Genomic DNA, 26,041 nt, shown 5'->3' with positions numbered 1-26,041 from the left:
CGAAGGGTCTGTTTCCATGCTGTACATCTCTATGACTCTGGTAGGTTTTGAAGTCATCTTAAAGGAGGAAAGAAAGAAGAAGATATTTAAGGAGGTAATTCCATTGATTAAGAGCTTAACGCCTGAAGATAGGAAGATTATAGTGGAGAATTGAAATTGGAAATGTTTAAGTGGCTAGAATTGGATGAGACAGATATTTGTGGATTCCATAACCTTTTTTTAATCATACTCTGTTTCCTATCAGCTCCCATAGTAAATGATATCTCAACAGGGCACTTTAGACATGGTATTTGTTTATAAAATGCCTGTCAAGGATTATTGAATAAAAGTAAAAGGACAGAAATAGCTAGCATTTCAAAAGTATATGAGTGAAGTGCCACCAGACTCTAGAAACAGGCATAGGCAATTAAGCTCCTCAAACTTGTTTCACCATCCAGTTAGATGAACCTGCAACTCAATTTTTCTGCCCTTACTCTATAAGCCTTGATAAACTTGTGTCACAAAATCTATAACTTTCTGCATTTTAACTTAGCACTAACAACAAAGCAAGGAAAGAGTTCCATATCTTAATTACCCATTTTGAGAAAATGCTTTAAATCAAAGGATTAACACATTTTTAGAAAGCTCTTTGCTTCCAATCTCATGGGATGTAGGTCCTTTTGAACTAATCTGCTGAGTTTGCTATTTCATTGATACATTAATATAAATTTTTTAAAAAGACAAAAGTTGCCATAATCCCAATCTCATTAGAGAGACAACTGGTGATGGTTTAACAATGCCTCACGCAAGGGGCAAAGTTGAGAAGATGGAACCTTCATGGTAATCGCAGTTGGTAGAAGAATTGAACCTATGCTATTGGCATCACTACATCACAAACCAGCTGTCAAGCCTACTGTGCTGAATAACATCAATCTGAAGTGGATTAATTTTATTTTAAACTCGGATAAGCAGGGTAAAGATAGCTAAGAACTGAAAGTAATTGTAAAAATTAGTTGAAATATGAAGACGTGTGCAGTCATTCAAAAAAGTCTAATCTGTCTGCAACTTTATAATTGGAGATCTGTCAAGCTGCATATTACAGTGTTTTTTTAAATTCCAAAGCAAAGACCATCAAGCCATCATTGTCTTTACTGGTTTCTGAACAAACGTCCTCTGCACTGTTTCTTGTAGCCTTCCATTGGCCTTCCATTTTGTATCTAAATAGGACAACAGCTTACTTGAAACCGAAATGAAAACATTGATTCCCTACTTTATCACAACAACATTAACATTGCTTCAAAAGTTTGCAATTTTGATTTCTCAAGCGCACTTGGCCTATTATAAATTGGTTTTAATTTTGCAACCAGCACTGAAAATATGAATATAAACTTACATGCAGATACAGAGATCAGGACTGAGTTGGTAAACTCCTGGGTTTCATTAATGTGCAAGCAGCGGATTTTTCATCTTAAGAGTTTGAGAAACCCATGGTTGCTCATCATCATATGTAGGTGTGGGGAAAATTGGAGTTGGAGGGAAACTGGATTAATAAGCCTTTCTTGTGAATCTTCATGTGAGTTCTGATCACACAAAGAATAGTAGTAACTAACACTCAGGGCCTTTTCAATCCCAATCCTCATCTGACTGGAAACACGATGGTTTTCTGCTTATAGCATATTTTTATCACAGTTAGAAGCGAGGTAACCTAATTGCTCTCTGAACTGCATATTTAAGCCTTCCTTTTGGCTTTGGATTGGATGATTTTTTTCCACATGGGTAGCTAGCACTAAAAGCACTCCAGAGCCAAGAGAATATAGTTTACAATATGAAGACAAGTTCTAAGCAGGTGAAAATATGTTTGCAAAAATAACTTTGTTAGATACAATGACTTTTTTCCACTTTGCCTTGGAATTGCACACTGATATATATCGTGACTTGATATAAAACAATGAGACAGTTTGTGCTAAGAGCCTTTATGTGAGGCTGTGTTACACTTACTTTAGCTCCGTTCATATTCCTGTGAAGAACTCATTTTGACATTAGTGAAATAAATTAATCAATGTATTGTTTGCAGAGTGCCTACTTTGCATAATAATGCTATTTTAAAGTAAGGAAAGTGAAAATCCCATGATTAGGTACTCAGAAAAAGCAGCAAGGAAGCAATGGCTATAGAAAAGTGTATGCAATACGAGTGTATACCTCTTCTTGAATTGAGTTGTGAGTGGCTAAGAAATCACAAAGTTGGACATTTTTTAACCAGGAGCCTTAAAGCATAATGTTATTTTCAATTAGTTCCTATGTTAATTGATCATTTACTGTTCTAAAATATGTACATAATGTTTTGCTATTTTGCAACAGAGATTTAAGTAATGTTGATTATGTCCATGGCATCTCCAATCAAATCTAATTTAGGATTGCCTATAAGTGCACAAAGTTATAATTTTAAATGAAAAATATAATCATAGAACAATTACAGAACAGACAAGACTATTTGTTTTTTTTTAATTCATTCATGGGATGTTGGTGTCACTGGCGGGTCAGCATTTATGCCCATTCCTCGTTACCCTTGAAGGTGGTGATGAACTGCTTTCTGGAATTACTACAACCCACGTGCATTGGTTTGACCCACAATGCTCTTAGGGAGCGAATTCCAGGATTTCTACCCAGCGACAGGGAACAAATGGCAATACATTTCCAAGTCAGGGTGATGAGTTGCTTGGAGGAGAACTTGTAGGTAGTGGTGTTCCCATCTATCTGCTGCCATTAATCTTCTAAATGAAAGTGATCATGGGTTTGGAAAGTGCTGTCTAAGGATCTTTCATGAATTTCTGCAGTGCATCTTGTAGACACCGCACCTTGTTGCTACTGAGCGTCAGTGATGGAGGGAGTGGATGTTTGTTCCAATCAAGTGGGTAGATTTGTTCTGGACTGTGTCAAGCTTCTTGAGTATTGTTGGAGCTGCACCAATCCAGCCAAGTGTTTCATCACACCTCTGACTTGTGTCTTGTAGGTGAAGATAGGGTTTGGGGAGTCAGGAGGTGAGTCACTCGCCGCAGTGTTCCTAGCTTCTGACCTGTACTTGTAGCCACTGTGTTTATGTGGCATGTCCGGGTGAGTTTTTAGTTAATGGTAATCCCCAGGATGTTAACAGTGGGTGATTCAAAGATAGTCATTGCCTGGCATTTATGTGATGCAAATGTTATTTGCCACTTGTCAGTCCAAGCCTGGATATTGTCCAGATCTTGTTGCATTTGAAAATGGACTGCTTCAGTATCTGAGGAATCATGAATGGGGCTGAATATTGTGCAATCATCGGCAAACATCCCCAGTTCCGTCTTTATGATGGAGATAAGGTCATTGATGAAGCAACTGAAGATGGTTGGGCCTAGGACACTACCCTAATGAACCCCTGCAGAGATGACTGACCTCCAACATGCCCGAAACGTTGAATCTCCTGTTCCTTGGATGCTGCCTGACCTGCTGCGCTTTTCCAGCAACACATTTTCAGCTCCAACAATCACAACCATCTTCCTATGTACCAGCTATAACTTTGCCCATTGCTGCTCTGTGTAAGGGCATTTGAACTATTTCCACTCCCTCACCATTTTTCCTGAAATATGTTTCCCTTTGAGTAAGTATCCAATTCCCTTTTGAAAGCCACATAAGAATCTGTCTCCATCACACTCTCAGGTAGTGCATTCTAGTTCTGGTTGTTAACCACTTGTATGAAAACCTTTTTCCTTGGGTCACCTTGAGTTCTTTCGCTATTCACCCTAAACCAGAGCATCAACCTTTCTGGCAATAGTTTCTCTCTAACTATTTCCAAGCCCTTCATTTCTTTGGGCAACATTATCAAATCTTCTGTAATGAAAACAAATGTAGCTTGCCCAATCCATTCACATAACTAAAAAGTTCCTCATCCCTGGATCTATCCTTATAAATGTTTCAGTATCCTCTCTAAAGCCTTCAAATCCTTTTTAAAATGTAGTTCACGCACTGCTTCAGTTGAGGCTGAACTCATACTCTTAACTTCCTTGCTTTTGTACATAATGCTCCTATTTATAAAGCTTCCTTATGCCTTATCAATCACCTTCTCAACCTGCCATACCACCTTCAACTATTTGTACACTTACTGCTTTATGTCCCTTCACTCCTGTTCCCCTTTATAATTCTTTATATTACATTGCCTCTCTTGTTTCTTCCTACCAGAATGTAAAACTTCATATTTCACTGTATTAAGTTTCATCTATTGACCCATTTCACAAGCTTGTCTGTTCCATCTTGAAATCTATCACTATCCTCTTTAAAGTTTACTATACATCCAAGCTCAGTGTCAGCTGCAAACTTTGAAACTGTGCCTTGCACACCCACAACTAAAACGTTGATAGAGATCAAGAAAAGCAATGTTCTTTATACTCGGGAGTAGCACTTCCTAAAATACCTTACTCCATTTTTTTTAAAAACTGCTCATAACTATAATACTGTCTTAATAGTTATGGTTGCCTATAATATAACTACTAGAGAATTGAGTAGAGCTGCAGCATGTCAGAACAAAGGAAAGCAGGGCAGCTCTTAGTTTTTGGCCCATTTGTCAAGCATCCGGTTACAGGATGGATGAACATTGGATTCTATATAAAGTTTCATGTTTTGGAGTACAGTGCACAATGAAGAAACCAAGAGCTGTCCTTCTCTCTTCTGACAGCCACTTATATCTGCAGCCATTTTTGGCACAATACCTCTTTTTAAAATCATGTTTTGAAATTACCAGTTAAAATTGTCCTCAGTGCTTAAAGCTTCTGACCTGTGGTCCTGATACCTAAATTTAAAAAATGTAATTAGCAAACAGTTTTCAAATGCAAGTTCATGCCTTCCTATTCCCAGAGCCTCAACAGGGCTTTGCACAAACAAATAAACAAGCACAGATGGGAATGTATAAGACTAGAGTCATCCAGTAATGAGTCAAACAAATCGGCACCTACTGTCAAAATCAAGACTCTCATTAACAATCAAGTTGAGTCTATTAAAAAATTGAACAGCTGTTTGCAACATATACTGACAGTCACATTTGCATGAGGTGAAGGGCAAAACTTGTTTGAAAGGTCACCCATGTTTACAAATTTATCTTCACTGGAGATGCTTAACATTACAACTGCTGCAATAAAACATTTATCTTCAGTAAGTCTCCCAAATCAATCAATTGAATTTAGACTACATTTACCCATATAAAAGTGTCACCATAAGAGCCATGCAATTTAATTTTCATTAATTTGTTTGTATAATTGTGGTTGTGGATACTTCCTGTATGATTTCTGAGTCACACTTATTACATTTACTCTTTAAAAAGTTACCAAGTAATTTTATTCTACCACACCTTAATTGGATCATTCTTCCCAATGATTTAAAGGGAAGCTAGACAGGCAGAAGATGGAGAAAGGATATACAGGATTATAATGACTGATTTAGTTGAAGAAAAGTGGGAGGAGAATTGAGTGGCACATGAACGCCAGGGATTATTTGGGGTGAATTCAGTGGCAAAGATCTTTGTAATTCTTTGTTATCCATGTAATTGCTTCTGACCCCTGGTCCTGTGAAACCTGAACGCACAGTAAATGGACTTTTGGCTTTAATTGAAAACAAATCTGGAAAGGAAGACACATTTATAATTGTGTATTTTAAAAATCTTTTAGGATTTCACTAATACCTCATAAAGTAGGCTTTAAGTGTTATTATGTAGGATATGCAATACCTAATTTGCACAATGCAAACACAGAGCAACATGGGGTCTTTTTGATGTTAGTTCAAGGAAGATTATTAAAGAGGATACCAAGGAAATCTGACCATGATCTTGTCAGATCTAAAAGCATAGGATTTATACTTTCATTCAGAGAAACATAGCACTTTTGTTTGTTTCACAGGAGAATGGCATCTCCAACAATGCAGCACTCCCTCAGTACTGAACTGTACATTTTGTAAGGCAAGGTACATAGAAAATACTGCATCCTCTCCCTTGCTGTGAACAATATCACTGGAAATTCACTATCAATTTATTTTAAAAGGTACAAAAACAGTATTTACACTTACTATGCTGTAGGTGCCAAATTGTTTGAATAATTTTTAAATGATGTATGCAAGTGAGTTTGGTTTGAAACTAACAGGCACATTACAAATTTCTTGTTTCTTACACCAAACTAAGTAATATGAGACTTTGTTTCTTAACAAAAATTTCATTTTGTAGCCATAAAAGCATAGAGCACAGCAGAACAACACAAAGTGTCTTACATGGTGTAACATACCGTCCTTATAAGCTGCAGATCATTCAACTAGCATAAGTAACCCCATCCAAATTTAATACATTTAAAAACAGAAGGCAGAAATGATTTGACTGAAAGCACTCTTCCCATGGAACGTTAAAATATTATTTAAACTTTATCAATGAGGCTACTTTCCAGGAGTCATGCCCAGCTATCCAGTATTCCCTATCGCTTTGCAATCCTGCCATCCAAACATTATCAATGGGCTGACACGATTAAGAGAGTTGCTCAGAGAATTTCATATAATAAACTAAATTGAAACTATATAATTTATTGCCAGTTATTATTTTACTTTTACTATATTATGGTTATCTGACATGGTTGGTACTTCAGAAAATTTGCACACAGTTTTACAGCACAGATATTTTAATATGGTGACAAAAGAAGGTCAGAAGCTGGGAATTTTGCACTATGTACTTCACCTCCTGACTCCCCAGTTCCTATCTACAAGGCACAAGAACAAACAAAGAACCTTACAACACAGGAACAGACCCTTCGGCTTTCCAAGTCTGTGCCAATCCAGATCCTCTATCTAAACCTGCAGCCTATTTTCTAAGGATCTGTATACCTTTGCTCCCCGCCCATTCATGTATCTGCCTAAATACATCTTAAATGGTGCTATCATTCCTGCCCCTACTACCTCCACTGGCAACCTATACCAGGCACCCACAACCCTCTGCATGAAGATTTTTTCCCGTATATCTCCCCTAAACCTTTCCCCTCTCACTTTGAATTCATGACCCATAGTAATTGAATCCTCTACTCTGGGAAAAGGTTTCTTGCTATCCACCCTGTCTACACCTCTCATGATTTTGTAAGCCTCAATCAGGACCCCCTCTACCACTTTCTTTCCAGTGAAAATAATCCTAATCTACTCAACCTTTCCTCATAGCTAATACCCTCTTACCTAGGCAACATCCTCGAGAACCTCCTCTACACCCTCTCCAAAGCATCCACATCCTTTTGGTAATGTGGCGACCAGAACTGTATGCAGTATTCCAAATGTGGCAGAACCAAACTCTTATATAAGTGTTACATGACCTGCCAACTTTTGTACTCAATACCCCATCCGATGAAGGCATTAGCCACATGCCATATGCCCTCTTGACCACTTTACTGACCTGTGCTGCTACCTCCAGGGTACAGTGGACCTGAACACCCATATCTCTCTGTACATCAATTTTCCCCAGGACTTTTCCATTTACAGTATGAGACAGGAGTGTAACGGAATGCTCTACGATTGCCTGGATGGGTACAGCTAAAGAAACTCAATACCATCCAATAGGCGATATTGGTATTATTGTTGGCATTATTGCTGGACTGGTAACCAAGAGACCCAGATAATGTTCTGGGGACCTGGATTCAAATCCCACCAACGCAGATGGTGGAATTTGAATTCAATAAAAATCCGGAATTAAGAGTCAAATGATGACCAAGAATCTATTGTTGATTGTTGGAAAATCGATTGTTGGAAAAACCCATCCAGTCAATTAATGACGTTTAAGAAGGAAGCTGCTGTCCTTACCCAGTCTGGTCTCCATGTGACTCCAGACCCACAGCAATGTGGCTGACTCTTAACTGCCATCTGGGCATTTTAGGGATGGGCAATAAATGCTGACTGGCCAGTGATGCTCTCATCCCATGAATCAATTTTTTAAAAAGTCAGAGGAGTCCACTTGATTGGTATTCCATCCATTACTTTAAATATTCAAACCATTAAACATTGACACTGTGGCAGCTGGGTGTACCACCAAGAAGAAGCATCGAACATAGAACATTACAGCGCCATACAGGCCCTTTGGCCCTCAATGTTGCGCTGACCTGTGAAACCAATCTGAAGCCCGTCTAGCCTGCACTATTCCATTCTCATCCATTTGTTTATCCAATGACCGTTCAAATGCCCTCAAAGTTGGCGAGTCTACTACTGTTGCAGGCAGCACGTTCCATGCCCCTACTACTCTCTGAGTAAAGAAACTGCCGCTGATATCTGTCCTATGTCCATCATCCCTCAATTTAAAGCTATGTCCCCTCATGCGAGCCATCACCATCCAAGGAAAAAGGTTCTCACTGTCCACCCAATCTAACCCTTTGATTATCTGATCGGTGTCAATTAAGTCGTCCCTCAACCTGCTCTCTTAACGAAAACAGCCTCAAGTCCCTCAGCCTTTCCTCGTAAGATCTTCCCTCCACACCAGGCAACATCCTAGTAAATCTCCTCTGACCCTTTCCAAAGCTTCCACATCCTTCCTATAATGCGGTGACCAGAACTGTACACAATACTCCAAATGCGGTAGCACCAGAGTTTTGTACAGCTGCAGCATGATCTCATGATTCCAAAACTCAATCACTTCACCAATAAAAGCTAACACACCATATGCCTTCTTAACAATCCTATCAACCTGGGTGTTAACTTTCAAGGATCTATGTATCTAGACACTGAGATCTCTCTGCTCATCTACACTACCAAGATTCGCACCATTAGTCCAGTACTCTGCATTCCTGTTACTCTTCCAAAGTGAATCACCTCACATTTTTCCACATTAAACTCCATTTGCCACTTCTCAGCCCAGCTCTGCAGCTAATCTATGTCTCTCTGCAGCCTACAACATCCTTCATTACTATTCACAATACAGACCTTAGTGGCATCCACAAATGTACTAACTCATCCTTCTATGCCCTCATCCAGATCATTTATAAAAATGACAAACAACAGTGGACCCAAAACAGATCTGTGTGTTACCCCTCTAGTAACTGAACTCCAGGATGAATATTTCCCATCAACCACTACTCTGCTTCTTTCAGCTAGCCAATTTCTGATCCAAACCGCTAAATCACCCTCAATCCTCTGCATCCATATTTGTGCAATAGCCTACCGTGGGGAACCTTATCAAATGCCTTAATGAAATCCATATACTCCACATCAACTGCTTTACCCTCATCCACTTATTTGGTCACCTTCTCAAAGAACTCACTAAGGTTTGTGAGGCACGATGGTGTTGACTATCCCTAATCAACTTATTCCTCTCTGGATGATTATAAATCCGATCTCTTATAACCTTTTCCAACACTTTACCCACAACCGAAGTAAGGCTCACAGGTCTATGAATTCCAGGGTTGTCTTTAATCCCCTTCTTGAACAGGGGAATAACATTTGGTATCCTCTAGTCTTCTGGCACTATTCCTGTATACAATGATATAAAGATCAAAGCCAATGGCTCGGCAATCTCCTCCCTGGCTTCCCAGAGAAACCTAGGATAAATCCCATCTGGCCCAGGAGACTTACGTATTTTTACACTTTCCAGAATTGCTAACACCACCTCCTTGTGAACCTCAATCCCATCTAGTCTAGTATCCTGAATCTCAGTATTCTCCTCGACCACATTGTCTTTTTCTAATGTGGATACTGATGAAAAGTGTTCATTTAGCGCTTCCCCTATCTCCTCCTACTCCACGCACAACTTCCCACTGCTATGCTTGATTGGCCCTAATCTTATTCTAGTCATTCTTTTATTCCTGATATAGCTATAGAAAGCCTTAGGGTTTTCCTTGATCCTATCCGCCAATGACTTCTCATGTCCCCTCCTTGCTCTTCTTAGCTCTCTCTTTAGGTCTCTCCAGGCTAGCTTGTAACTCTCAAGTACCCTAACTGAGTCATGACATCTCACCCTAACACAAGCCTTCTTCTTCCTCTTGACAAGAGATTCAACTTCCTGAGTAAACCATAGCTCCCGTGCTCAACAACCTCCTCTCTACCCAATCAGTACATATTCATCAAGGACCCGCAGTAGCTGGTCCTTGAATAAGCTTCACATTTCAATTGTTTCCATCCCATATAATTTCCTTCCCCATTTTATGCATCCTAACTCTTGCAGTACCTCACCAAAACGTGTTTGACAACATCTTCTCAACCCATGATCTCTATGACAAAGAAAGACATGGACTGCAATTTCCCCTCCAAGCCACATCACCTTGACTTGCATTTGGATCTCCCTTCCTTCATTGCTGTTGTGCCAAAATCCTGGAAGGCTTCCTTAAAAGCATCATGGGTGTTCCTACATCAGAAGAACTGTCACCTTTTCCATGTCAACTGCAGATGAGCAATAAATTCAGGCCAAGCATTCAACCCAACAGGTCTATGTCAGTATTTATAACGTACACAATTTCCCTTCCCACCTTATTTCATGTCATCTTTACCAACAGCCATCCTTTTCTTGCCATGATAAATCAATGTATGAAATTTTAAGTTCCCCTCACCAGGCCATATAACAGAACTACTTCTGGAGGTTACTATTTACAAGCCAAGTTGACAGCAACATTTTGCTTAAATGAAAACAACAATTTATTCCTGCTTAGATACAAACTTTTTGGGAAAGCAAATTGCCAACCTTCTGATTGCAGACATTAATAGGTTGCCATAGTTAAGGGGGAAAAGGTTTTAAAAGTTTAGAACTCAAAACATTTAAAATATGTTTTTTTGTTTATTCAGTGCTTCTTAACCCAAATAGGCAGTTATGCTATTATTATTGAATGAGGTGCTATTATAGAATGATGATGCTACAGCTAAAGCCTTTAATTATAGTGAGGCACGTTTTTACCCCAGTGTTTAATGTGAGGGTTGCATTTACACTGCATCCGTTTTAGAGCTGTTCATGTGAAGAAGCCCTTTAAATTGCATAAAAGAACATTAATGATCCAGCAGTAGGGCTAACCATGACAGCACTATTATCATACAGTATTAACAGGCCTGTCTGGAATAAGAGAATTGAACATCCTGTAATTCACTACTGTACAAAAATAAATAACAAATGGCAGCTCTGATAAGGTATATAGTACAGATAAATTGGACTTTGGGTGTATAAGAAAGCATTGAACTAGGCTTATCTTTTACAGAAAGTAGCCTTTGGGGGAATAATATTTGGAATAATATTTTTGACATTCAATGGTCTTACCATTGCTGAATAGACCACTATCAAAACCCAGGAGTTACCATTAATTAGACTTTAACTGGAACGACCATATAGATATTGTAGCTACAAGAACAAGTTGAAGATAAGTCTTCAGTGGTGACTAACTCACCTCTTAACTGTTCAAAGTCAGACCACTGTCTACAAGGCACAAGCCTGGGGTGTGATGGAATTTTCTCCACTTGCCTGGGTGAGTCCAGTTCCAACACTCGAGAAGTTCAATATCATCCAGGACAAAGCAACCCATTGGATTTGTTTATTTTTTTGAAAGCAAAATTTTGAGGAGGGTGTCACTTGCAAGGCCAATGTTTTTCGCCTACTCCTGGCTGCCCTTGAACTGATTGACTGTAAAGGCTATTTAGGAGGATTGATAAGGGCAGAGTGGTAGATGTGATCTATATGGACTTCAGTAAGGCCTTCAACAAGGTTCCCCATGGGAGACTGATTAGCAAGGTTAGATCTCATGGAATACAGGGAGAACTAGCCATTTGGATACAGAACTGGTTCAAAAGTAGAAGACAGAGGGTGGTGGTGGAAGGTTGTTTTTCAGACTGGAGGCCTGTGATCAGTGAAGTGCCACAAGGATCGGTGCGCTGTACAGGACATTGGTTAGGCCACTGTTGGAATATTGCATGCAATTCTGGTCTCCTTCCTGTCAGAAAGATGTTGTGAAACTTGAAATGTTCAGAAAAGATTTACAAGGATGTTGCCAGGGTTGGAGGATTTGAGCTATAGGGAGAGGCTGAACAGGCTGGGGCTGTTTTCCCTGGAGCGTAGGAGGCTGAGGGGTGACTTTATCGAGGTTTACAAAATTATGAGGGGCATGGATAGGGTAAATAGGCAAAGTCTTTTCCCTGGGGTCAGGGAGTCCAGAACTAGAGGACATAGGTTTGGGGGAAAGATATAAAAGAGACCTAAGGGGCAACTTTTTCACACAGAAGGTGGTAGGTGTATGGAATGAGCTGCCAGAGGAAGTGGTAAAGGCTGGTACAATTGCAATATGTAAGAGGCATTTGGATGGGTATATGAATAGGAAGGGTTTGGGGGGGTATGGTGCTGGCAGGTGGCACTAGATTGGGTTGGGATATCTGGTCAGCATGGATGTGTTGGACCGAAGGGTCTGTTTCCAAGCTGTACATCTCTATGACTCTATGACAGTTAGGGAGTTGACCATATTGCTGTGCATTTGGAGTCATGCATAGGCTAGACCAGTTAAGGACTGTAGATTTCCCTCCATAAATGACATAAGTGAACCAGTTGAGTATTTGTGATAGTCAATAATGGTTATGTGATCACCATTTAGACCAGCATTTTAATTCCAATTTTTTTTAAAGTGAGTTCTAAAAAACATTCAAATTTCACCATCTGCCTTGGGAGGATTCAAACATATGTACACAAACCATTAGCCAGGAGCTCTGGATTGCTAGAGCATTACCACAGTGCCACAGCCTTTACTGAGCACATCAAATTTCTCAAGGCTGGGAAAAAAAGAAGAGGGCAGTTGAAATATGGAGGAAGTTTCAAACCTTAGTGTTGCCTCCTTTGAAAATCCCCATTGGTCGGACCAGAATGACCTGAATCTCTTCTACCTGAGAGGACAAACTTTTCAGAAAACAAAACAGCCACGGTCAAATTAGAAAAACATTAGGCAGTTTTAGAATAGCACTGTCTTTCGAACATTAGGTTGGAAACATGGGTCAGACAGGTCGAGGAGGCTGCTGTGTTTGTCACTGCTGATTTAATGGAGTTTGCTGGAGATGGATTATTTTGGCCTCCCAAACTTGAGCAGATCTTTTTAGATGGTACAGAACATTTTACCGATCACTGTCATTGCTTTCAGTTCTTCCAAACCAATTGGAATAACAGCCTATCTCCTGATGTGAATTCAACAGTTTCACATCATAAAATCTGTCCCATTTATTCCTACAATGATTGGCAGGAATTATTCTGTTGTGCCACTTCTTATAGATATGTCTTTTGTTTCTTTACTTGTCGAAGTACCAGCTGCTTCTGCATTGACCCCTCATCCTTTGAACCTTCATCGTTTTGCTTATTTAGTCCACCTTAACTAAACTAACCTTTTCAACTTTCCTCTCCTCCACCTCTTCCCTGCCTCAAATCTTGCAACATCACCAATCCCTTTTCCATTATCATAAATGGTCAATAACCTGAAACATTACACTTTTCTCACCCTGAGATGCTACCAGACGGACTGAGTATTTCCAGCACTTTCAGTTTCCATTTGTTTGCCTTTTCTGTAAATGTTCAGCTAATGTATTAGGATGCTGCCATCCAAATTATTTCTGTTTAAAAAATTTAGAGAGCTCTCATTTACAGAAAGATAGTTTGGATGTTGGCCCATTCAGTGGGGGTATTTCTTCCTTTCTTTAATATACCACAACGATTGTTTTTTTTTCAGCAGCTTGGTTTAGTTGGCAGCACTCCTGCTTCTGAGTCAGAAAATTGTAGGTTTAAACCCAAGTAAGGATATAATCTAGGCAGACACTTCATAGCAATATTGGGACAGAATTGAGGTGCTGTTCTTTTGGATGAGATCATAAAATCATTATGGTACAGAAAGAGGCCATTTGGCCTAATCAAGCTTATATTGACTCCCTACAGAGTCAGTACCATTTCCCCATTCAATCTCTTGGTCCTGCAAGTTTATGGTCTTCAAGTGACCATCCAATTCTCTTTTGAAATTTTTGATTATCTCTGCTTCCACCATATTTGCAGTTAATGGGCTCCTGTTTATTATGAGTTGTTGCTAAACAAAGGTTCTTCCTCATATCCTTCCTGCATCTTTTGTCAATAATGTTAAAGTTGTGTCCCCCTTGTGCTAAAGGGAACAGCATTTCTTTGTTAGCCTTGTCTAGATTTACTATAATCCTAAACACCTCTATCAAACCTTCCCTGAATCTCCTCCTTTGCATGGGAAACAAAGCTAGATTTTCTAATTAAAGTCCCTCATCCCTGGAACCATTCTTGAAAATCTCCTTTACATGCTCTCAAGACATTAATATCCTTCCTAAGTGACCAGAAATTAATGCAATAATCCAGTTGTGGTCAAAGTTGCATTTGGAAAGGCTCAGCATAAATATCTTGCTTTTGCACTCAATACCTTTGCTAATTAAAGGCAAGATCCTATACACTTTACAAATGTTCATTCACTATGGACCAGGACCTTCAATGATCCTCATATGAAGATCTTGGTCCCTTTGGCCCTGTGCATTTTTTTTTGAACTGTGCCATTAAATTTATATTTCTATTGTGTATTCCTCCAGGCAAAGGCATCACCTCATGCTTCTCTGTATTCAATTTGACCTGCCACTTGTCTGCCTGTATGGTCTACCTATATCCTTTGTTAAAGAAGACATAATTACTTTCGAAGCAGTTAACAGATTGTCCACTTAACTCATTCCTGGACTGAAAGGCTTAACTCATGAAGAAAGGTTGAGCAGATTGGGCCAATGCCTAATTGAATTCAGAAGAATGAGAGATGATCTTACTGAAGTAGATGAGATGTTATGGGTATGTGATAAAGTAGATACTGGGAAGATTTTACCTTTTGCGCGTAATATTAAAACTATAGGACAAGATTTAAGAATAACAGATGTCCCATTTAAGACAAAGAGGAAGAGATTTTTCTGTCAATGGGTTGTTAGAGCATGGAATTCTTTTCACTGGGAGGTAGTGGAATTTGAGTCTTTTCAATATATTCATGGTTGCATTGGATAGTCTTTTGAAGATGATGAGTCAAGTGTTATTGGATGGGACAGACAAAGAATGGAGCTGAAACCACAAACCAAATAGAATTGATCTTATTTTACAGTGGAGAATGCTTGAATGGCCTATCAGCTTATTCCTGCTCCTAAATCTTATGCTCTTATTACAGTCATATGGTGTGATCTTCACTTTTCCATTCCTCCAAGTTTAGTACAGTTAACACGTTTTTGAATTTTTTTTGTACTTTAATATCCAAGTCAAAAAGAGCATCATTTAGCTAAGTTGGCTAGATAGCTGGTTTATATACAGAGACGCCAACACCATGGGTTCATATCCTGTAGTGAGGTCACCATGCAAGTCCTACCTTCTCAATCTCTCCCCTTACCTGAGGCATGGTTATTCCCAGATTAAACCACCATCAGTCAGGTCTCACTTCTCTGTAATGAGGGAATGGTCTGCTGGGACTATGGCAATTTTATATATCAAAAATGTAATGATTCTAACACTGACCATTGAAAAACACTATTATCTACATCCTCCAGAACAATAAACATCAATTTACCCTGGCTTATTTATTTCTATTCTTAAGCCAAGTTGTTAACCACACTGACACTGGTTCTTCAAATTAACAAGACTTAGTTTTGTCAACCTAGGTTTTATATGGTGCTTTGTAAAATGCTTCCTAAAAATCCATTTGGACAACGTACTACATGCAATTTTGGTCTCCCAGCTATAGGAAAGATATTAGAGATGCTGGTGTTGGACTGGGTTGGACAAAGTTAAAACTCACACAACACCAGGTTATAGTCTAACAGGTTTATTTGAAAATACTAGCTTTCAGAATGGTTGATGAAGGAGTGGTGCTCTGAAAGCTAATGCTTCCAAATAAATCTATTGGACTATAATCTGGTGTTGTGTGATTTTTATCATTGTGAAAATTGAAAAGGTTCAGAAAAGATTTACAAGCATGTTGCCAGGATTGGAGGGTTTGAGCTAAAGGAGGAGGCTGAACAGGCTGGGTCTATTTTCCCTGGCACATTGGAGAGAAGGCTGAAGAGTGACTTTATAGAAGTTTAGAAAATCAAGAGGGGCATGGATAGGATGAACAGCCTATCTTTTGCCTGTGCAGGGGAGTCCAAAATTAGAGGGCATCAGTTTCATATGGAGGGAAAAGATTCAAAAGGGACCTAAGGGGAAACTTTTTCATGCAGAGGGTAGTGGGTGTATGAAATGAGCTGCCAGAGGAAGTGGTGGAGGCTGGTACAATTACAACATTTAAACAGCATCTGATGGGCATATGAATAGGAAGGGTTTAGAGGGATGTCGATCAAATGCTGGCAAAGGGACTAGATTAACTTAGGATATCTGGTCAGCATGGACAGTTTGGACTGTTTCTGTGCTGTCCATCTCTATGATTCTACAACATTTACACAATCTCACTGTGAAACTCTTCTTTACTTCATCAAAAAAAATCAAATAGATTAGTCAAGTTCAATATGCCTTTTATAAACCAGTGCTGACTCTCCTTAGTTAATTTAAACTTCTCCAAGTGCTATTAAATTTTCCCTGATTATTGTTTCTAAAATTGTACCCAACACTGATTTGAACTGACTGGCCTGTTGTCACTGGGAATGTTCTTCCACACGTTCTTGAATAAGGCTATCACATTTGTCACTCCAATCTTCCAGCACCTTCCCAAAATCTAGGCAAGTTTAGAAAATTATGACAAGCCTGTCCACTAACACCACTCTCACTTTCTTTAGCAATCTAGGATGCAAGCTGAATAACATATTTTTCTACAAACATAGCCAGTCTATCCAATACATCCTGGCCATTCGTTTTCATCCCATCTATTACCTCTACCACCCTCACTTCTATTGATATTTTTTAAAAGTCCTTTGTAAATACCAATACAAATATTCATCAAGTCTCCTAAACTTTCCCTGCTGCTCTGAACATATTTTACAATGTTGTGGTTCTGTTCGCCAAGCTGGGAGTTTTTCTTGCAAACGTTTCGTCCCCTTTCTAGGTGACATCTTCAGTGCTTGGGAGCCTCCTGTGAAGATGTCACCTAGAAAGGGGATGAAACGTTTGCAAGAAAAACTCCCAGCTCGGCGAACAGAACCACAACAACGAGCACCCGAGCTACAAATCTTCTCACATATTTTACAATCTTTGTCCCAACAGACCAACATCATTTCTTACTCAAAAACAGAAATTGCTGGAAAAGCTCAGCAGTTCTGGCAGCATCTGGGGACAGAAGTTAACATTTCAGGTCCAATGACCCCTCTTCTTTTTTTTATGATGGTGGAGAAAGAGCCCAAAGAGAGGGAAGAACGGTTGGACAGAGAAAGGAGTGGATAACGATCATTCTAGGAGAACAAATAGCTACTAATAGGAATAATTAGTGACTAACAATGGGCTATGTGCTATGTAGACCATGTTATAACAAGGCCTGGTGTGTGCGGGTTGGGGTAGGGATAGGGACATGGGAGAAGGTGCCTCAGGCCCTAAAATTGTTAAACTCAATGCTGAGTCCAGAAGGCTGTAGCGTTCCCAAGTGGAAAGTAAGGGCCTGTTCTTCCAGCTTGTGCTGAGCTTCACTGGAGCACTGCAGCAAACCTGAGACAGAGATGTTGGCCAGGGATCAAGGTGATATGTTGCAGACAGAACATAGGTGTTTTGTGAAGCAGCTGCCCAGTCTCTGCTTTGTTTCCCCAAGGTAGAGGAGACCTCTGCATTTTATAATTTCTTACTCTTCATTTATATGCCAGGAGATTTTTGGATTTTTTAAACGCTGATTGCCATGCTATTGTCAAGTTTGCTTGAAGCGAAGAAGATTTGCTGCTGTCCTGAACAATATCCTTCTTTCAAAATGCCACCACCAAAACCAGATTAACAATGCCACTTACCTTCTGAAATTTGTTATAAATGCTTGACAGTAAAAATAGTGATTCAAAGATAATCCATTTGTTTTAAAGCTTTTTCATAAATCCTGATAATTTGTTGAGGTTATATTTATGCATGAATCTTTTGAGTTAAAGTTTGGTAATTCATAAGCTACAATCTTATAAAATTGAAATCAGGGTGACTAGGTTACAGTGTTTTGAATAAGTCAGAAGTTTAGTTTGACTGTTGTTTTAATTTTCATTGTTTTGTACATTGTCCTCCCAATTTTATCCATTTTTTTTCCATGCAATCAGAAAACAAATGGTCTCCAATACTATTGCCACGATTTATAGACTATATGAAGTGAAAGAACAAGTACATTCTCCCATTTTAAAACTTTTTGCACAAATCCATTATTCTTCAGTGACTGTTACCTGTTGTATCCAATAGATGTAGGTACCATCAGCCTCAACAGTTGGGTAATAGGAGTACATGCAACAGATCACAGCTCCCTTCCCCCACCAGCTCTCCAAAATCTATTAGATGGTAAACACCTTTTGACATTAACAAGGGGCTCTTGTGGTGCATTGATAGTGTCCTTACCTCTGGGCTAGAGGATGTGGATTTGGCCTACAATAACATCAGGTTGATCAGAAAATATGGTTTTCTATAAATATTCTTACTAAGACTGGAAAGGAGTGTTTGTTGAGATCCACTACCACATCAGTTAATGTCACCAGTGGTGGGTGTCTGTATATCTGAGTCAGGGGCCACAGGTTCGAGTTCCCACCTGCTCAAGAGGGTGTGTCGTGATAGCATGATTGAAATATCAAAGACTGAATGGAGCTGATCTCAAGACTATTTCGGTCATGGGATGTATCAGTGATCATCAGCCGTGATCTTACTTCAGTAACCACACACACCCCTGGAGGGGAAAGAGTACGGAGAGATGACCGACCCTCCCTCTCTTGGGGACGTGTGCTTTTACTCGATAGTAACTCGGCGTCTCATGGTAGGGAGGAATGGCTGGCTGCAGGACGTGACAGGAGCCGAGTGAGTGTTGTGCCGGATAAGGGAGAACTTCGTCCACTCACACCCTGCTGTGTTCAGATAGTGCTTCTTTTTGGCGGAGTGCCGCCTTCTGTTTTTTAAATGTTTCCCCGAGAACGCCCAGCGGTGAAGGACGCTTTTCGCTTCCTCACGCACGTGTGTAAAAACAGCAGGAATTTAAAAGGCTGGTTAAAGACAGAAAGTAAAATTACTTTGCATTCCCCCCGCGAGATGTGGGAACTAAGTAAACAAATAATTCTACCCTCCTCCCCCGGTATCAACACGCCCCCATCCAAACTTACCGACAGGGACTGTCTCCCCCGAGCCAATGGGCGGTGTAGGGGAGGCGTTATTAGCGCACGGAGCAATATCAGCGCAACCGGAGTTACTGCAGACTTTGAGCACTTTCACTGCAGCCTATTTCAATCCAAAGTCCCCTGTTATTTCCTCTCCAGTTTATTTTCTGCTGTCAGTCAGCGACTGGCAGAGAGAGGAAGATAAGAACTTGTGAGGAGAGGGTTTGTTTTCTGAGGAACAATATGCAGCACAATGATGTGTCTGGTGGAGTGTTGTGATTTTCTGGGGAGCGTGTTGACCAGTCTTTCCCCTTGCTGCTGGAGTCAAGTTGCTGAAGTTTGTTGCTCAAGCAAGGCTCCATGTCCAGGGCAATGTCTCAGGCGGAGGTGGACCTAGCTGGATTCGGGCTCATCAGCTCGGCTCTGGATTTGGACCTGGATTTGGACCGTTCCTCCCTCCTCAGCAAGGCGCAGAGCCGGCGGCGGAGAGTCGCCGCCCGGGACGGCAGGAGGCTCCCGGGCCGGTACCAGAGGAAAAGCTCCATCGACATCGAGCTGGGAGCTGACGGTCTCCTGGTCCGCCGCCCTCCCCGAGCCCCGGCGCCAGTCCCGGACAGCGAGACCCCGCCGCGCGCGGACAACGGGCCGCTGACGGCGGGCGGACCCACTGCCGGCGCGCCGCCTGCCCGCCGGGCTCCCTCGCCTGCCCAGGCGGCGGCGGCGGCGGCAGCGAACAGCTCGGACACCGAGGATGGCAGCCCTCGCTTCCCCCACAAGGACTCGGTTTCCGAGCTGCCCGAGGAGAGTAAGATGGAACCGGAGGAGAACGAGGTGGAGATGAAAGCGGTGGACACCTCTCCCGACGGCAGGTTCCTCAAGTTCAACATCGAGTTGGGAAGAGGCTCCTTCAAGACGGTCTACAAGGGGTTGGATACCGAGACTACGGTGGAGGTCGCCTGGTGTGAGCTACAGGTAAAAAGACGCAGGGCCTGTCACATCCCCATCCCCATCCCCTGCTATTAGCTTCACATGCCCAGGGACATGTGTCACTCAGGAAAGCTTCAAGAAACTTCCAAAGTGCTTTTTAAAAGCATAGTCACCATGGCAATGTGAGGAAGCTACAGCCAATTTGCTCAGAGCAAACTCCCAGAGCAGCAATGATTGCTTTCTTTTGATCAATTTGATTTGAAGGATAAATATTGGCCAGGTTTTCATGGGATCTTTCTATTCACTGGAGAGATTTCGAGTCCCATTCAAAGATAAAAAGATCTGAAATAAAAGCAAAGTGTTGGAGAGACTCAGCAGGCTGGCAGTGTCTGTGGAGAGAGAAACGGAGTTAACATTTCCAGTCCAACATTACTTTTCTTTGGAGCTCCATGTTTTAAAGTGAAGGAGTCTGACTCAAAATGTTAGCCTCGTTCAGTCAGAGTGTCCTCCGTATTGAATTAAAAATGAAATAATTGCGGATGCTGTAAATCAGAAACAAAACTGGAACTGTTGGAAAAGTCTCAGCAGGTCTGCAGCATCTGTGAAGAGAACTCGGAGTTAATGTTCCGAGTCCAGTGCCCTTCCTTGGAGTTCTGCAGAAGTGTCGCTGGACCTAAAATGTTAACTCTCCAAAGATGCTGCCAGATGTGCTGAGCTTTTCCAGCAGTTTCTGTTTTAGTACCCTCAGTGTTACACCCTCCATATTGTACTGAAGCATCAGTTTGTGCTAAATTCCCATTATATTAGACTTGAACCCACAAACCTGATTCCAAGGAAATGTTCTACAACCGTCCAGAGCCAATACCTCATGACGAACTGTCTTGCAGGAGGATGCTTAATGTTAATTTTCTCCTGAGAATGGTTGGAGGAGTTTATTTATGTTCTGCTCTGCCATCTCAGCCAAGGGCAGTCTTGCTCCTAGAGCAGTTTTTAAAAGTATACATGAGATCAGGAATGCAGTTATTACTGGGTGAGTTTCTGTCAAAAACACATATCAGTTGCTGTAATGTTGCTCTTTCGTCAGCATTTAACTTGCCACTATTTAGAGACATCAGTCACTTTCATACATGCAACACACTAAAGTTAGTTGCTGAAGGGATTTAAAGGTGCTTGGACTTTCAAGGGATCTCCTCCCCATCTCGCACCAGCATTTCTAAACTTGCATTGATATATCACTGAAGTTCGATCCTGTAAAACTGAGGGAATTTGTACAGCATCTCTTAAAAATGCATGATAAATGTAACTTTTAGAGTGAATCAGTGAGTGTAAAGTCAAGATTGTCTTAGTCTGAGGTTTACACTGGCTTACATGTTGTTGCAAGTATTGTAAATTAACCTTATTTGTCATTTGGAGGGATTTATATTGTACAGTGAGTCTGCTAGCATATCTGTGTACTCTGGAATATTACACACTTGTTGATCAGGGTATACAGTTGTTAGTTAGCATAGGTAGACAATTTGCTGGTTAAGAAAGAGTGAACAGGACAAAAATATGTCTTGCCAAAATCCCACTATTGGGCTAAGCTTTTAGTCTTGTGGTGTGTGGATCTGCTTGTGATATGCTTGTATCTTTCTTTTCTGTTCAATTATTCTACCAGGGCTGTTTTCCACTCTTTACGTTTAACAGCTCACACAGACACCGAAGAACAGCCAAGTAACTGTTATCTAAGACTTGTCATTTGCTACTTAAAAGCTCTAATATATTGAACAAGTCAGACAATATTAACACTAAGAGAAATAGTTAGTGTTTCAGGTCATTGACCTTGCTCCTGAACTTGGAAAAATTAGAAATGTGTAATAGTTTTTGGGTCATGTATTAACTTTGTTTCTCTCTTTGCAGGTATTGTCTACCTGCTGAATATTTCCTGCATTTTGTTTTTACTCCAGACATCCAACATTTGCAATATATTGTTTTTCAATTAACTTGATTGGTTAGTAAAATGATTTTAATACCAAATTCATTCCTAGGCAGTGTACCTTGTTTGGCTGAAGGTGAAAATTAATTTGTTAAGCAATGTCAAACATAATTAATACTAAATTAAGACAAATAAAACTAATTATTGTTTTACTTTTAACAGATCATTTAATACATGTGGAAAACACCAAATGTAAACTAAGAAACCATTGCAATATTCAATTTATTGCATGCATTTGTTAAGCCAAGCTCACTACATTTTTTTCACTCTAGTTCAAAAGGTTACAAGAATGTAGAGTACACTGTCCTAAATGACCTTCAATATAAAGTCAAAGTGTTCAAAAAGAAGACAGATACTCAACTCGGGAAATAAGAGTCTTAGGGTTATTTTTAAAGTTATTCCAAATGAAATGATACTGGTCCCTTTCCATTTTGAAAAAGAGACAAAAAGCAAAGTTAACTTAGCTGGCTTCAGTTAAATTTTATGGTTTTTTTGCACACTCATTCAACTTAAATGGTGAACCTAAACATACAAGGAATTGAGATTGAAAAGATAGAACTGCCATGGCTGGGAAAATAGTGAAGCAGGCTTAATCTTCAGATGATAGAATCTCCATGCTGTGGAAGCAAGCCATTCTGACTCTCTGAAGGGCATCTATTCCAGCCTCATAACCCTGCATTTCCAATGGCTAATCCACCTAACTGCACATCATTGGACTGTGAGAAGAAACCAGAGTACCCAGAGGAAACCCAAGTAGACATGGGTAATACACAAATTCCACACAGACAGTTGCCTGAGGGTGGAATTGAACCCAGGTCCCTGGCACTGTGAGGCAGCAATGCTAACCATTGAGCCATCATGATGCCCTCTGATTAGTTCAGATTCTTTCTCACTGCACTGAAGAAATAATTTGACCTAAAATAAAGGCTTTTTGTTTGCTTGATTTGTACTTAATGCAATAAAATGTAACTCTGTTCAACGGCATTTCACTTTAAATCTCTGATCAGGTCTTAATCATGGTAAAATTGGAAATATATTTTATATACTTCAATACAGCAGAACGTGATGCTGCTGGATAGTTCACTACAGCTTTGCAATGTGAATTAAAACATTTATTTGAAAGGCAAAACATATCGTGTTTTAAGTTACTGGTTGGGAGATCTTGTATGGGTTATTTCCCCTGTGAAAACATTGCACGTAACTCACTGTTATGTCAACAACCTCACTTTGGAAATAAAAAATAATATACAATGTAGGCATTCATTCAGTATATTCTATGAATAGAGAATCTCCTATTTGGAAAAATGTTGAAGTTTTGTTAGCTAGTCAGGTTCAACCATTTGAGTTATATTTCTGAAAGCAACTGTTATTTAACTAAAGTCATTTCAGTTTGTTCATCTTTTTATTTCTTTTCTGGAAGAGATAAGTTAAATTTTATACCTTAAATATGCTAATCAGCCTGAATTAAATAGTGCTCCTTTTCATTACAGGCCAAATGATAATGTTACTGAAGTTGTGAGTCAAGTAGCTTGTCAGCTGATGACAAAGTATGCAACTTTGTGTTTTGTTTTGTACTGTCCTTGTCTAACGTTGTGCAATTTTTCACTTGAAGGAGTAATACAATTAATTATTTAGATGTGAGTATATCCCCGATTTTGTTTTGCAAAGCCTGCATCATGTTTCCTGTTCTCTCACGCATGCTTTTCCATCTATGTAATTTAGCAAGCCATTGACTATTGGAACGTCTTGGTTTCTTGCCAGATTGAGGTAAACTGAACAAATACCTTAATGTTACAAAGTTTCAATCCAGGGTTCAAAGCTCTAAGGAGGTTAGTACATTTCTACATGAGTACTAAGGTCTCCTTGTAAAACCTTAATCACCGTGGTAGCTAATTAGGTTGTGAAATCACATGTAAATAATTCACTTAGTATATCTGACCTACAAAAGTGCCTTCTTTGCAAAGTTACAACATAGTAAAGCATTCTAAAGTTTGGAAAGTAAAATTTTGGAGCATTTACCTATCTACAGCTGAGGTACGGGGGAACTGTGTGAACCAGCACCACTGCCTATGCTCTCATTTTTTCCCAAAATCTGTTCACATTCTCCTGCCCTTTTCCAAGACTCCATCTGAGAGATTGCATCTTTCCATTATTCTTGAATCCTGACTTTCTTTTGGTACCAACTCCAATATTCTGCAACACCCTTATGTTATCTCTGCATCCATTTTGCTAATGAACATAAAGTAAATGCTGACACCCCATTAAATAATTGGTAAATCTATGAAACAAGTGGCTGATGTAAAATCCAAAGCAATGGATGATGTGAAGGCTGTTAAGTACAGGGAAGGATCAAAATGCAGACAATAAAAGTAATGTTCTTACCCTATGTATACAATAAAGCAGAGGACAATTATAAATATTTCAGGGAAACAGCAAAATTACTGCTTTAGTTTTAATTATTTGCATCTCCCTCCAACTTCTCTCCTTACTCCTCCTGCCTGAAAGCTACAGTTGATAAGGTGTAACAACTCTGCCAATATAATGCCTAGCAGATGTCTCAGGATTCATTGTTTTAAATGGAAATGTGATTTAAACTTTGACCTTGTATTGTAACTTAATTGAAAAATTCAGATTTCATTTCTGAACAATAATCTATCATCAACTGTGTTTTTGCAGTGAATTCCAAATGTTTAGATTCTTACCCAAATTTATATCAATCAAGTTAACTACAAAGTTTTAATTTTCCATGAGCTTTGGCAAGTGAATAAATGCTAAGATCAGAACTAAAGTTGGAAAAGTAAGACCACAAGACACAGGAGTGGAAGTAAGGCCATTCAGCCCATCGAGTCCACTCCGCCATTCAATCATGGCTGATTTGCATTTCAACTCCACTTACTCACATTCTCCTCTTAGCCCTTAATTCCTTGTGACATCAAGAATTTATCAATCTCTGCCTTGAAGACATTTAGCGTCCCGGCCTCCACTGCACTCTGCGGCAATGAATTCCACAGGCCCACCACTCTCTGGCTGAAGAAATGTCTCCACATTTCTGTCCTGAATTGACCCCCTCTAATTCTAAGGCAGTGTCCACAGGTTCTAGTCTTCTCGCCTAACGGAAACAATTTCCTAGCGTCCACCCTTTCCAAGCCATGTATTATCTTGTAATAAATAAGAACAATTTAAGGCTGCAATAATGTTAGACTGAGACTAGTACTTTCCACCTCCATTTGCAGCCCTTTACTAAAATACACAATTACCTGAGTCTGACCAGTGACAACTGACTCCAATGCATTTAAGATTCTATGGATTAGCAGAGCTCACTTCTCTCTAACACCAAATGTTTGATGTTTTATTCAAAGTTTCAAGACTTTTAAGAAATCTCAACTGGACACAGTCTTGTTCTGGAATGAGTTATATTGCTCCTAGTATGAACTAAAAAAAAGTCAGAAGATATCTTTGCAGCGGGGGGGAAAGGTGGAGGTTCACTATTTCTTTATTTCAATTTGTGGTGTTTTGATTGGGACTTGGTACCATTATTATACTGCCAAGAATAGGATCAGTTTGTTCCACTTCATATCAGTGCCAGAGTTGAAATATAATTTTTACTTGAAGAATGGAAGTATGAGGAGGTGATATTTTTACAGTAGCCAAATCATCACTTATTGAAATTTGAGACTTTTTTTCTTCAGGAAAGAGTTGTTGTTGAAGCATTTCTTCATGTGCTTATCAGAATGGATTCAAGAATGTCAAATTTAAAAGAGAATAACAACATCTAATGCATCAGAAATAGGATGCTGATTGTTTGTTTGTTTGGCAGGTCATTCTGATTGAGACATTGCTGTGGAGATTTACACTTATTCCCCATGTTTTTGTTTAATTCAGCAGAAAAGAAAGTTAGTGCCTTTTTTGAATCTTGTACTTGCT

General features: G+C 39.8%; 1 protein-coding gene across 3 annotated transcripts in view; it reads left to right on the top strand.

Moving 5' to 3' along the window:
* Window positions 1–19,232: 19,232 nt before the first annotated feature.
* wnk4a (WNK lysine deficient protein kinase 4a) overlaps window positions 19,233–26,041 on the top strand; it is a 70,774-nt gene continuing 63,965 nt past the window's right edge. For all 3 annotated transcript variants that reach the window (XM_060849074.1, XM_060849075.1, XM_060849072.1), the window contains exon 1: window positions 19,233–20,187. In XM_060849074.1, the coding sequence (XP_060705057.1) occupies window positions 19,576–20,187 (612 nt within the window). In that variant the 5' untranslated portion in view covers window positions 19,233–19,575. The remainder of the gene's footprint in view (window positions 20,188–26,041) is intronic.

The sequence above is a fragment of the Hemiscyllium ocellatum genome, chromosome 32, assembly GCF_020745735.1.
Source record: "Hemiscyllium ocellatum isolate sHemOce1 chromosome 32, sHemOce1.pat.X.cur, whole genome shotgun sequence".
NCBI classification, from domain to species: Eukaryota; Metazoa; Chordata; class Chondrichthyes; order Orectolobiformes; family Hemiscylliidae; genus Hemiscyllium; species Hemiscyllium ocellatum.
The sequence above is the reverse complement of the archived record's forward strand: the minus strand, read 5'-3'. Positions and strand labels throughout refer to the sequence as shown.